Source organism: Spodoptera frugiperda, chromosome 11, assembly GCF_023101765.2.
Source record: "Spodoptera frugiperda isolate SF20-4 chromosome 11, AGI-APGP_CSIRO_Sfru_2.0, whole genome shotgun sequence".
Classification (NCBI taxonomy): domain Eukaryota; kingdom Metazoa; phylum Arthropoda; class Insecta; order Lepidoptera; family Noctuidae; genus Spodoptera; species Spodoptera frugiperda.
The window spans coordinates 10,755,328-10,769,637 of record NC_064222.1 but is presented as its reverse complement, the minus strand read 5'-3'; the positions used below and the strand labels follow the sequence as shown (position 1 = coordinate 10,769,637).

Sequence of the window (14,310 nt, the reverse complement as noted above, 5' to 3'; positions counted from 1 at the left end):
TCAGTCTCGAGCCGGTTAGTCAAGCTACCCTATTATGTGTTAAAGTTCTTTCAATCTTTATGTTCCTGTGATAAAGTTGAAAATGTATTGCAGTGTGAAAGATTTTTGTAGGTTGATGTGCGGGGACCAAGTTATAATTAGGTTATAATATGTGACTGACGTTATAGTAAAGAAATTAGATTTTACAATAATTGTATACCTGTACTTATTACAGGTTGATATTTTAGGAATTACAGGTTTGTTGATACAGGGTTTAAATAGTGGTAGCCTGGTAGGAAGTTAGGTCTCATAGTAATAGTGGATAAAATAACTGTTTTCTTAAACGGAAGCCGCCTTTAATTTTGTTTACCGCCTCCATTTTTTTAAGTCTGCTAATATACCTAAAACCTTCTCCTAAGTCAGAATAATACTAAACTCATAGGTACCTAATATGTTCTAAATATTAAAATGTTTTAATGAAAAGTCAAAGAATAAGACCCTTGTTTGTTCATATAATTCTAGAAACAAATTAATATAAATAAATGATAGCCATTAGAAAAAACAAAAGTCCATAAACGAGGACTAAAGACAATCATTTAAAAAAGTCCCTATCTTTATTTCTCATTTTGTTCTAGTTTCACAAGAAATTGGTATTTCAACAAAATAAATGAGAGTTCTATCTTTATCGCACAAACTACAGCTCACTCAGCTACTCGTGAATTCTGACGTAAAAAGAAAAAACAGCTCAGCTATTTAGTTCAAAGCGCCTTCAAGAAAAATGATAGCAAAGACGCTGTTATGAGTTTTCTGTATATTGCTCGAATATAAATTTAGGAACTTTCATTTTCTGTTCAGTTTAAGTAAATGCCACACCCAGTTTATATTTTATTTCATTGTTAAAATGGAATGGAATAACAAGAATTCTCATTACGAGTTAAGACCGGAGCTCTTATTGTCCGGTTTTAGGAAAATTAATTATAAACTCAGCTTAGCTCGTGACTATGAATTCGTTGTTTGAAATTCAAAAGTCATTATCTAATTTTAGTTTGGCTCTTTGTTCGTATCGGATGTAACTATAAACTTAAGAAAAGCCTAACTTACCTAATTACAGTCTTTTTCATAAGGCTACAACAGATCATCTCGACAATATTTTTGAGGTCATATAGAAATTACATCACATCAACAGCCTATAAGTGGACAATGCTGACCAAAGGCCTCGTCTCAAAAGGAGAAGGCTTGTGCATTAATCGCCACACTTGCTCAAAGTAAATTGGCGGATTTAAACTTATAATTAGACATTAAGAGTATAAGCTTGGGTTTAATTACGATTTTTCGTATCGGTATCTAAATAATATTACAAAGTACATATAACTTGAAAAAAATCACATTTGTACTTGATGTTTGAACTTTTCGAACCCTCATACATGAGAAGCAGGCATCTATCATATCCTACACCATTCTTGAATATTGAAATTCAACCCCAAACTATCCGACAAACATACACAATTCCAAATCTTTTCTCCTAACAAAAGTTGACCCAGTCTGAGGATTCATTGGTCACGTCACGTCTGCCATAAAATCCCCCATTACAATAGATGTAACTACTTTGTTTACACAAACTAAATTACTTCTACTATATACCTACATAGTACATTATATATAGCTATATAGGATACGATACTAATCTTATTTTCGGGCTCAAAATGGGGGTGTAATGAAAAGTAGGGGGTTGCTTTAGGTGTTAAGTTTGAAGATTACTTTTTTGTTATGGCTGAATACTTTACTTTTATGTCGATTTTTTATACTTTTTATAGCTCTGAGAGTTGTTAACGGATTTGAGAGTAGAAGTGAGAATGAAAGGAGTTGTATTTATTTTATAAAGTTGTGTTAAGTAATGGTTTATTTTGTTTTGTGCTACAGTTTTTAAGGCGTTAAGACTCTTCTTAAAACCTTAAATAGGGTAACTATGTCTTTACATAGTTACTTGCGTATTTATATAATTTTGAACCCATTGCTTGGTTTCCTCGATAAATGCTTTATCCAACACAAAAAATATTATTCAAATCAGACCAATAGTTCCGAGGATTAGCGCGTTCAAACAAACAAACATAAAAACTCTTCAGCTTTATATATATATATATGTACAGATTCCATGACATGGTTATATTATTTGATTTACAATTAACCTTCGAAAAGTATCATAAACACAAAGACAAAAAATTGAAATAAAACTTTTTCCTTGAACAATAAAATGTCGTTTATTTCTATTTTCTTTAGTCCCTTCACAAAGGAATGTCTTACAAATTGGACTTGCCCTGTAGACACACAACTACACATCAAGCTACACATAACCAGTATAAACTGACCTTCGAAAGTGCGGAAAGATAATACAAAGCGAGACCATGATAAACTGGTTCCATAGCTGTAGGTACGGAGGAGCATCCATTACCTACACTCTTGTTCCGTAATGACCTCTCGATATTGCAGTGAGGAGCTCGTTTATTGATAAAGCTGTAAGCATAAGGACGAGTTAAATGGACATGGTTTGAAATTAATTATTAGGTCCTTGATATCATTGACTGCACGGTTGGCGCGGTGGCTGAGCAACTGGCTGCCGTGGAACGTGTAGCGGGTTCGATTCCCGCACGGAGCAACTCTTTGTGTGATCCACAAATTGTTGTTTCGGGTCTGGGTGTCATGTGCATGTGAAATTGTATGTTTGTAAACGCACCCACGACACAGGAGAAAATCCTAGTGTGGGGCAACGTTTAAAAAAAAAATACTCTCTGTTCACTCACTCTGGTCGAGCCGGCCCATTTATACCGAAGCATGACCTAATACATATGTAGAGTTGAAACGATTAAGTAAATAAAAAAATTAAGTTAAGTAACGTCTTCGATCAATAATAGTAGTGGATTAAGGACCATTTATAACAAGCTCAACTGACCACGATTTCATACAAATAAAAGAACTTCTGTTCAGAGAGATAAAATCTTTCATTTTAAAGTGAGCCACCTATGCTTTTTTTTTTTTTTTTTTTTTTTCAGGGGGAAAATCATCCAATGACTTCTCTCGCCAGGGCAAAGCGAGAGGGAGTGTCAGACTCTTACTGACTAAAAACCACCCCGTTCCTACTCCTGCTTGTCGAGCCGGAGCCCCGGTAAACCCGCTAGGTTGTCCGCAGCTCCGGATTAAGCATCAGCCCTACTGGGCCCCATCTGTGGTGGTCTGATGGCTCTTTGAGGCGCGCGCGGAACGCAACGCGCCGCACGCACGGGTCTGGTTCTGGTCGGGCGGCGAGCTACCCTTGCTCGCCGTCCGCAGACCCGCACTTACGGTGGCCGGAGATCGTCACGCGATCCCCGACGCCCGGAGTGTCTTTCGCGTCGGCTGGGGCGTGAGGAAGTTCGTTCCCTCACGCGTCCCGCCTCCTCCTTAACTAGCATGACTGCTTCGCAGAAGGAGGAGACGGCATCCCAGTCCCCCTCGCTCCGCACCATGGCCTGAACCAAAGACGGACGCGAGAGGTCGCCGTCGCCGATCACTTCCCTGAGGGCACGGCGGTGTTCAGCCCACGCAGGGCAGACCGCAACCGTATGTTCCACCGTGTCCTCCGGGCGGTCTTCGCAGTGATGACACCCGGGCGTTTCCTCCCGCCCAATCAAAAACAGGAACCTACCGAAACTCCCATGTCCGGTAAGCACCTGCGTCAGGCGGTAGGTGAGGACGCCATGGCGCCTCTCTAGCCACTCCTCAAAGAGGGGACTTACCGCTGCAATGACAGCGAGCCCAGAGCCACCTATGCTGCCTACCATATTATACTGAAAACCATATCAAATCAGCTTATCTAAACTTCACCCCGTTCCTACTCCTCGATAAGCAAGAGTAGGAACGGGATGGTATTTAGTCAGTAAGAGTCTGACAATCCCTCTCGCCTTGCGCAAGACGACAGAAGACATTAGATGATTTCCCCCCTCAAAAAAGGTACTTATAATTAAACTCAAAGTCAGACATGACCTTACTGAATATTTAATACAATATAGTGTGTAAAAATACTGTACTGAATTACCTATGTGTAAAATCTGCAGCACCACGTGAACGCAGGCTCGCATGCGACTGCGTGCCTGCTCGCGCGGCGCGCGTCACCGCCGGCTCTGCGCCCCGCGCCCGGTTATGAATAAGGGATGCATTGTACGGACTACAAAACCGGGTTCACGTATTGGAAAATAATTAAATTGTCTTGATTGTAAACAAATTGTTGTATATTATGGAGTTTAAAACTCTTAATACGAGTTTGCTTTTCATTGAATGAAACCGAAACGAGAGTGCGATCAGTGCATACATTCCGCAGTGACATCATTTACTATACGTGCCGTAATGTAGGTACACCTCTGCCTACCCCTTCGGGGATAAAAGTTGCAACGATAACGCTATCTCTAAAAAAATATGTATATCAAAAGAAATATTTCACGTAAGACGAAAAAGCAATAAAAATACAAGCGTTAATTTGCTAACGGTCCTAGCGAGCTAGAGGGGTATAGAGCTGGAGAGGTACAGTGTTCCACCTGACTGAACTTGTACTCATGTTACAATAATCCCGACTAATGTATTACAACGTGTTATTGTCGTGTTAACACCTTACATAACCACGTGGGCTAAATTATGTATTAAGGTGCTTTAATTCCATCAGAAATATGCTATGTTACGTTGCTATGGATGCGTTTAGCTTCCACCGATGATATTCATTGGCATACGTAGCTTAGCACTAGTGGAAACGGACTCAGCTAACTTATTTTATTTAGACGGAAAAATGCATTCTGTGGATGGCTTCCATACTATCGATATATCACTTACTCGAGTTACGCATCTACCTCGCACAGCTACATAGCATAGTATCAGTGGAAACGGTCACATAGTTTCACAGCTTAGATATTAGGTACATCTTCGTAGCATAGCTACATAGCATATCTCTGGTGAAAAAAAAAACACTCTTAATACTTACATCAGTTTTAGGTTGTAATAAATTTTTGTGCAGTCTGTAATTCGAACAAAAAAAAAACATTGCAACGTAACCAAATGACCCGTTAATTCGAATTCATCGGCGTAAGCTATCGATAATTCAAATTGTAGAGAGAAAGAGACAGAAAGATTGAGATCTTTCTTATCTTTTATCTTTAGGCGCTTTTTATCTTCTGAGGCAAATTCAAATTTCAGACCATTTGATGATTCCGTAATTCGAAATACTTTAAGAGTCCCTTGAAGGTCGAAAGTATTTCAATTTTATAATTTTATTCTATTTTAAAAAAAACTTTTCCCCACATTAAGATTTTCTCTCGTGTCGTGGGTGCGTTTACAAACATACGGAATGCACATGACACCCAGACCCGAAACAATTGTGGATCACACAAAGAGTTGCTCCGTGCGGGAATCGAACCCGCTACACTTTGCACGGCAGCCGGTCGCACAGCCACCGCACCAACCGTGCAGTCAATTATGGTTTCAATTTAAGTTCCAATTCGCACACATCATCGTCACAAAAGATTGTATGATTCATAATGCAATACTACCTATGTATAGATATAATACGGATATAATAACTGGGCAGCCATTTCTGGAAATAACGCAAGTATTCCGATACCTGTGGCTATGTGTCATACTTCACTGATCTGATCCGGTTTATTGTTGAGAAGAACAAAAGGTATTGAGAGCTTTGACTAGATTTATTTTATTACCTACTAAGTTAAAAGTACTAAATACTTAGGTAATAAATATAGCCGTGTCGTATGCTTCTAACTAATCAATTTGACAGTCATGGAAGCCGGTCAAGCCGGAAGCAATAGTCATGGATTTTTTTTATTGAATAAGCCGGTAAACGAGCAGATCACCTGATGGTAAGCAATCGCCGCCGCCCATGGACACTTGAAACACCAGGGTTGGGGGTTAGGAATGATTGGAAAGGGGAGTAATTGGGCCTCCGACTTCACTCACACGACAGAAAGACGTTTTTTCAAGTCGATTTTCTGCTCAGCCGTGGTATCACTCCGGTAGAGCCGGCCCATTCGTGCCGATGCCTGACGATTCCCACAATCAAAATATGATGGCTGTAACCTTGATGTCTTGTGCTGCGGCTGATATAATGATGGCTTTTTTTGAGGAGAAACAATAATCCATTGGCGCCCTAGGAGTAGGAACGGATATAAGGTAATGTTATCTGTATTTAGATTTGAACTTTTTTTAGTGTTGGTCATGAGAATGTTGGAATTTTCCAAATTAATACGAACCTTTTACAGAACTATAGGAAGGAGTATTGTTTATTAAAGATTTTTTAATTCTTTTGTTGTATTCGGAGTATTCACAAGTTGTCAGAATATGAGGAAAGAGGAAAGTGTGACCAGGCATCAGGCGTTTTGTAATTTAAACTTATTCCCAGAATTACTGTCCAAGCATATTGTAGGTAGTTGTCCCAATAAACACAGAATAACAATAAACCTTATTTGGTCGAAAGGTTTTTTGGGTTTCGGAGATTCAACAATTCTCAGGAATAATCGCAGGAGGAATAGGATTTAAGATGTGACGAAACTTAGTTCTTGATTTAGATAGTGCGATATATATTTTTATGTAGACTATGTTATGACTTCGGTTTTTCAAATTATTTTTTATTAATTGTGCCGTCTCTACAATAGACACAAATGTTTTAAAAACCATAAAATCTAAATACCTTATAAGAACCTGTTATTTATATTAAGATAAAACAAAAATAATAGAGTATTGCCAATGTTTCATACAAATTAATTGATGAGGAAAGAACTGTTGAATGTAAGAATTACATGTAAACGTATTTCTTTTTAGATATGCAAGTAATATATTTTATTTAATTTGATTACTGGTTGACTAACCTGTAATTATTTAGTAAAGCAACAAAATAAACCAATATTTCCATTAGAGAAGAAATAAACGGATATTTTTATAGGTACAGGATACCAAATTAATTACAAAATAAAGCGCAAGGGATTATCAGTAACCTTGGTAGTACCATCGATGTATGGAAAATAGCCCTCATACGAATTACATAAGAATTAAATTGTTAAAGTGTTAACCCACTTTTCACAATTGACCATGAACTGATAACCTCTCCGTTATTCCAGGAACTAAAAAAAATATTCCCTAAAAACCAATAACTGCCGTACTCAGAGACATTTAACAATTACATAAACTATTCCTTAGTAACAATTTTGTATCGAAAACAATTGCTAAGGACTGGGTTAAGTAACCATTAAATGACTCCAAGTATGTATAAAATCCCGCCTTAAAAACTACATTTAGGTACGAAAGAACCGGAGCTTTTTCTTAGAACCATCTTCAAGGTCATTCAATAGGAGCTAGCCAGATCCAGGATATCATCCATTGCTCCTTAAGTTCCTAGTACTAGCCTGCCAATGAGACATCGCACAGCAATGTATGAAACAACCCGAATGGAAAGGATTTCCCGGCAATAGTCACGGTATGACTGTCGCGTTTTTTATAGTTCATGTTTTAAGGTGTGGTCTTGATGCGAACGACTTTTTTAAACATGGGTGCTTTTTGTAATAGGGTTGGGAAATCTTACCATAATTACTTCCTGATTTCGTGTTATGGATTAAGATAAATTAGATGGTAAACGAAATTATATAAACAGCTACAAGTTCAGCAGAGTCAATAATACCCATCCGTTCTTCATCAGAGACAAAAAAAGTAATTGCACTTATTTTTTTAGATTAAGATCAATAAAACAAGATTTTACTAGAACAAGATTGCCTCTTAATAAAACCGCCATTTAAAGAGACGCCACCATTGTCAAAATTAACGACACAGCTTTTTCTGAACACAAAAAAAAAACGTTCAATGTAAGTAATTAAACAAAAAAAAGTGTTCCTTTTTATACCTAATCCACTCAAGTGAAGCTAAAATAACATTTTCCTTCTTTTTTGCGACCAATCGTGACTTCTTGAACTTAGCATTATTACAACTGTCTTTATCTCGGTCGAACCTATTTTAGGCTCTAATATTTTTGCGTCACAACACCTAAGACAATACATTGCGATTTTTTGTCGAGTGTATCGGGATCACACCTTAAAATCCATGATTAATTCGATACATATCTACGGCTCATGGCAGTTATAAAAACTAAATGCGACCTGGCGTTCCCTTGGTACAGTGAAAAGTGAATTTGGTATAATTTTGCCGATAAGACCCGTATTTTTTGTGAATTACATTGTGTCTGAATTTATTTGTAACAGTTTAATTTTGTCAACTGACTTGTTTGGTCTATTATTAATGCTTATAATGTCTGTGCGATTATTTATATCGTTGGTAAGTGGAATAACTATTTTATTTTTGAATGTTTTTTCTTTGCCTTTCATTTTGTTCCATTATAGTTTTCTAAAGACTTCTATAATTTCAATTTCTATTATAAATACAATATATTTCTAAATGTAGTGAAGCGAAAACTACTCTGATTTATTTATTAGCTGTGTCTAAAACATAAATAAGAAAACTGCACTTTAATGTAAATTGAGACAATATATTCTATCACCTACAGTTATATGTCTTGTAGATTATTTTAAAACATTAGACACGTATTTTTATTTTCTTACGGAAACAAATACTTTCGGAGATATATTGATTTGAAATACCGCCTGATGTCACTTCTGGGTGTGTTTTATACGTAGAAATGACGTATTTGCTCACCATCTTAAACTTTGTTTCGCTTTATTTAAGTATTGTTATCTTATATGACAAATTAGAAATACGTGTCTAATATTTTATCTTTACGTAACTGACGGACTAAATAGATTTTACATAATATCACCATCCCTATTAATAACGAAATTTAAAATAGATAATTAAACCATATGACAATATACCAGTCACAATATACATAATAGAAAATCAAACGAATTAAATAAGAAACGAAAGAAGATTTAGAAATAGATAACACATTAATTTAAAAAGATGAAACTGATACATCAACAAAAAAAGTAAATTACGATCCATAACTACATATAGGTACTATATATAATATGTGGTACAAATATAAAGGTCTTTGAACATACCTCTTAAAGTTATTATACCTCTTGAACAAACTCCAAATGTTATTCACCTCTAATCAAAGGAGGGATCGTATTTACCTCTTCATACCTTACCAATAATAAGAACACATTTGCCGTGTGTGTTTTTTCATAATTTAGCTATTTTTGTCTCAAGATGGAAATGTTTTTAATTTTGTATCATTTGGAAGATGGGTAAGCAATCTATCTAATTGGTGATTGTAGGTATCTTTTTCTGTTTTACATTTTTACTAAGATTTATTCTAGAATTGTTGTTTTTGTATTTCTCTTTAGAGTTGTATTTTTCTCTGTTAGGCAACTATTTTAGAAAACTATATCAAGATTATTAAATTGTTGTACATACAGGGTGTAAGCGGAACGCTCCCAAACGTCGCAAACAGGTGATGGTAAAAAACGTGTATTATTTAAAAAAAAATAAAGAATTCAATGTTTATTTTAAGTAATAATAATTGTAATCTAATGCTGAATTTTAATATAGCATGAATAATACAAACACAAAAACGATTAAAATTATAAAAACATAAACAATTTGTGGCGTTTTTCGGGAGCGTTCCGCTTACACCCTGTATAAAAGATTTATATCGTTCTACAAACTTTATTTATTTCTCATCACAAGACGTCCACTACTGAACATAAGTCTTCCCCAATGACTTCCAGATAGGCCGATTGTAAGCGACCTGCATCCAACGGCTCCCTGCGTCCTTAGTCAGGTCTGACGACCTTGTGGGTGGACGTCCTATTTACTTCTTGCGTAGTAGATATTTTCACATCTATTTTGGAGATGCTAATAAGTCTTAAACAGATAAAACTTTCTTTCACAGGTTTTCATAACGAAAATTTTCGCAGACGATATCTCCTCTGAAATATTCTCACCGTCATCAGACCACCTAGTTTACAACGTTCATGCACCACGAAAACTAGTAAATGAACCAATAGATGAACCAGCAGGTGGCGCAGCAGTACCTCCTGTACCAACTGGCATAGAGGAAAAACCAGAAGATGATATAAATAAAACCGACGAAGAAGAAGAGGATATTGACGCCGAAAATTCTGAAGCCATCATATCTTATCCGCCTTATGGATCATACCAAGTTACAGAGGCTGTTTTAGACATTCCAGATGATAGGACTAAAGCAGGACCTATACACATTTTTTACACTAAAAGACCTCAACTTAATATAGCTAATGCTACAGACAAAGTAACTGTCACAGAAGCCAATAGTAATATACCTAAAAATAAGAAGAATCGTGTGAGCATACACATCGATGCTGAGTTCGAAAAAGAAGAAATAAAAGAAAACAAAGTTGTTGGTTTCCTAAAAGGTGTTAAGGAATGTTTTCAGAACCTACAAAAAGGGTTTATTGATGGCGTCTACAAGTTTTTTCATAAAAACGAAGATGTGACTGTGGATAAAGAGAAAAATTATGCTGTTAATGAATATTAGTCAATAATCTAGTTGGAAGTAAATTTAGGATGTTATGAATACGATGTAAGTTACATTTAAGAAATAAATATTGACTCTGTTTGTTGAAAGTTCTTATTTGACTTTTACGTGACCTATCTAGAAAACAACATCGTAAAAATTCGTATAATATTGTTCTACTGTTTACATTTTGATGACAGTTTATTGTTATGTTATCGGCTGGCTTACTCACGTAACTGTTTGACGAGAAACTCGACTAACGCTGGCTGCTCAAGAATATGAGCCTCCAGCATGGCTTGAAACCATACGGTATGTATATAAACTTGCTTTTTACGTACCCTAATCTGTTGAAGGATATCACAGTTATCACAGACCGTCTAGTACTTCCTAGTATAATATCTGCACGATTGGTGCGGTGCTGGGCAACCGGCTGCCGCGCAACGTGTAGCGGGTTCGATTCTCGCACGGAAAAACTGTTTGTGTGATCCACAAATTGTTGTTTCGGGTCTGGGTGTCATGTGTATGTTTACTTGTATGTTTGTAAACGCACCCACGGCACAGGAGAAAATCCTAGTGTTGGGCAATGTAAAAAAAATATATATATCCCTATATACTTCTTTAACTTCTATAATGTATTGTTTTATATTAATGTGGTCTCTAATTGCTTCTTAGTTCTCATTAACTTATGAATATTGTTTGAACAATTCCTTCGGGGAAATCCTAATGCTTGAATATTATGTAGGTACTTAAAGTTCGTGTGTTTATTGATGTTAAGTTAATGGATTAGGTATAACATCGTAAGGTTAGGTAAATTAGTGGCTAACAGGCTGGCAGTGGTTGAAGATTGATCTTCAATCAATGTCAAGGGTTCTGATGATGAAAATAATGATTATGATGTTAATGAATAAATGCCATATCAGGAGTCTTGAGTATGAGTTTGCTTTAAGTTCAACAAGATCAAAAAGAGAACGTGTTGGACGCTTTGATTGGTTGGTACATTCGAACCGTCCAATCAGAGCCCCAAAAACGCTCTTTTCAATTTAGTTTAAGGTAAAGCAAACTCATACTAAGGGTACAGGGGCAGTGGTACGTTTTGTAGGTTAGGTAAAGTATTAATAGGTTTTCAATTTCCTTTGTATAATAATATTCTCGGGTCCAATTAGGTGAGGTTCGTAACATTACTTAACAGAAACCTATGCACCATATTTAAAGAGTATAGGACGTGAAGTATAAGTATATGTGTATGCGGTTACGGTATTCTAATGGTCTAGGAAACTATTGCAATTTCTCAAAAACGATTTCCTTTGTTATGTCCTAGAAATGTGAGTAGACACTATCGATTGGCTACTACTTTACTGGGACATCACGTCCCAGCAAAATAGTAGCTAATCGATACTACTGTGATTGTTTCGTACTATGTGGTTTATAAACAATATAAGTATTATGGCTTTACTAATGGCTCGGCTCAACCGGAGTGATACCACGGCCTCACAGAAAACCGACGTGAAACAACGCTTGCGTTATGTGAGTGAGGTTACCGGTGGCCCAATTACTAGAACTCTTAAATCACACAAGTCAGCTCATACCGTATATGTATATAAAATTTCATCAAATTCCGTTCAGTAGTTTCAGCGTGTTTGGCGGATAAACATCCAAAGATCCAACAGGGACTTACCGCTGCGATGAACACCAGCCCTCGGTTGCGAACTTTTACATTTATAATATTAGTTTGATTAATTTTCATCTAGCAACACCTCCTTTAAGTCCAATAGACTTTGAAAGATTACGCCCCATCCTAATTATCAGTTGGCCAATACATAACTATTTCATAATAACCCTGTTACCAGCCTGTATACGAGTAAGTGATCACCAACTTTCCAATTACATTGTAGGGTCAATGCGGGCTCGACACCCTGACAGTGATCTTGAACTGGAAAGCTTTAGTAACTGACTGAGTATATACATAGGTAATGAGTCAATTCTCTAAGGGATGGGTAGATATAGTAATGATGTAATGGTATGTCACTATTATGTGGAAGGAACACATAATGTGTTTATTCCCTAAAGGAGTTTGTCGAGTTACATAATCAATAAGGTAAGCAAATATTGAAATACACATAAGGTAAATGGTGAATAGTAGAATAGTAGACAATCACCACGTCGTGTGTCGCGGAATGCTGCTCATGAATATGAGCCTCTAGCATGGCTTGAAACTAGTCAAGTTCCTCGTCAAACAGTACGTGAGTAAGCCGATAACATAATACTTAATTTAGGTAGTATGTCTCACGAAAGTTATAATAAAATTATAGTAGAACTACTTTATTAATTTAGAAGTCCACTAGTACAGTATGTACTTTATAAAGTTAGATGAGCCTATTTTATTCCAAAATTATGTGCTATTCCATGCTATTATTAAAAAATTTAAAACAAAACGGCCACTAACCCTTCAACCAGGAATCCGGGAAGAAGTGCCAAGTAGGTATGAGGTCTTGGCTTCGATACCCAATTGGAATAGTACCTACTCATCAGTGCCTAATTCTAGCCTACGAAGTAGACTATGTAGGGCCCTTTTTTGATCAATAATTTAATATTCGGCTATTTTAAACTATGCCACGACCAAAATTGGAGGATTTTGTTTGTAATTGAATTAACCTTGGGCAAGTTATTAAGGCTAATGGCGTATAAATGATTCTTCGATTTGATAACAGCTTAGCTTGGACATTATAGCGTTCGATGCTAATGTTTTCCAGTAGTCAACCTACATAGGTACATGTTATTGAATATATGGATGATAACATATCATATGTTGTGTCGTGGTGGCCCGAAGGTTTAATACGCTTCTGATGCAAGAGAGAGCGAGTTCCTATTAGCAGTTCCAGTACCAGTACCAATGTGACTTTTCCAACTTATATGTACTTTCTAAGATTATTTAGATACCACTGACAAACGGTGAAAGAAAACATCGTGAGGTGATGAACATATCATCAGCAGCCATGACAATCAACTATAAGACACTCCAGATCTACATAAGAAGGTTTACCCATTATCTCTCGCTATATTTTTACCTGACAGATTTTTTTTAAGGGAGGAAAGTCATCCAATGTCTCCTCTAGCTTTGGACCTTATCCAGAGTGTCAGACTCTTATTGACTAAAACCAATCCTTGAGACGGAGCTCCTACAACCCGTTAAAGTCTTTCGCGGCTCCGGATCGCTCTGCTAGATTGAAAATAGAAGACAGAACTCGGGTTGGAGAACGTAGGCAGTTGGGTGGAGGTCGAGTCGGGCATTCGGACGGAGTATTACATTTTGACCTAATAATAATTATATGACAGGTACAGAACAAAGCTACAGGTGGTATAATATGACAGGTTTATGACATCAAAATTTATTTCCAAGATTTAAACCTAACCTCAAATCGGCTATGATAAGTGCCCCTAATAAATAAAGAGGTGGGATGCTGTAGGACGGGTCTTGAGATATTTAGCAATAATCTTAAGTGTTGGCCTGTGAAGAGTAAGACGACTAAATTTTACCTGTATGCTAATACTTGGTCGATGAACCAAACAACTGTTTTGTGATTTATTTCGTATAGAGCTGATAATACCGCTTTGTATATGGACGATATTTTTGGGTAAAAAGGTGTTTTTCTTTTTGACTGCGCCAGAAGGAGGGTTATGTTTTTGATAAGGTGTGGACGAGCTTTTGAATCACCTGATAATATTATGTAATAATGTAATCATCGCCCTCGGACATCCAGAATACTAGAATTTTTATTACTAAGTTATTATCGCTCGAAAAC

The 14,310-nt window shown here is 36.6% G+C and overlaps 1 protein-coding gene across 1 annotated transcript; it reads left to right on the top strand.

Annotated features, from left to right (window-relative positions):
- Positions 1-8,017: 8,017 nt before the first annotated feature.
- On the top strand, positions 8,018-10,620 carry LOC118275071 (uncharacterized). Its single transcript, XM_035592927.2, has 2 exons — positions 8,018-8,328; positions 9,908-10,620. The coding sequence occupies exons 1-2, from the start codon at positions 8,293-8,295 to the stop codon at positions 10,529-10,531; spliced, it is 660 nt and encodes a 219-aa protein (XP_035448820.2). The 5' UTR covers positions 8,018-8,292; the 3' UTR covers positions 10,532-10,620.
- Positions 10,621-14,310: the final 3,690 nt, after the last annotated feature.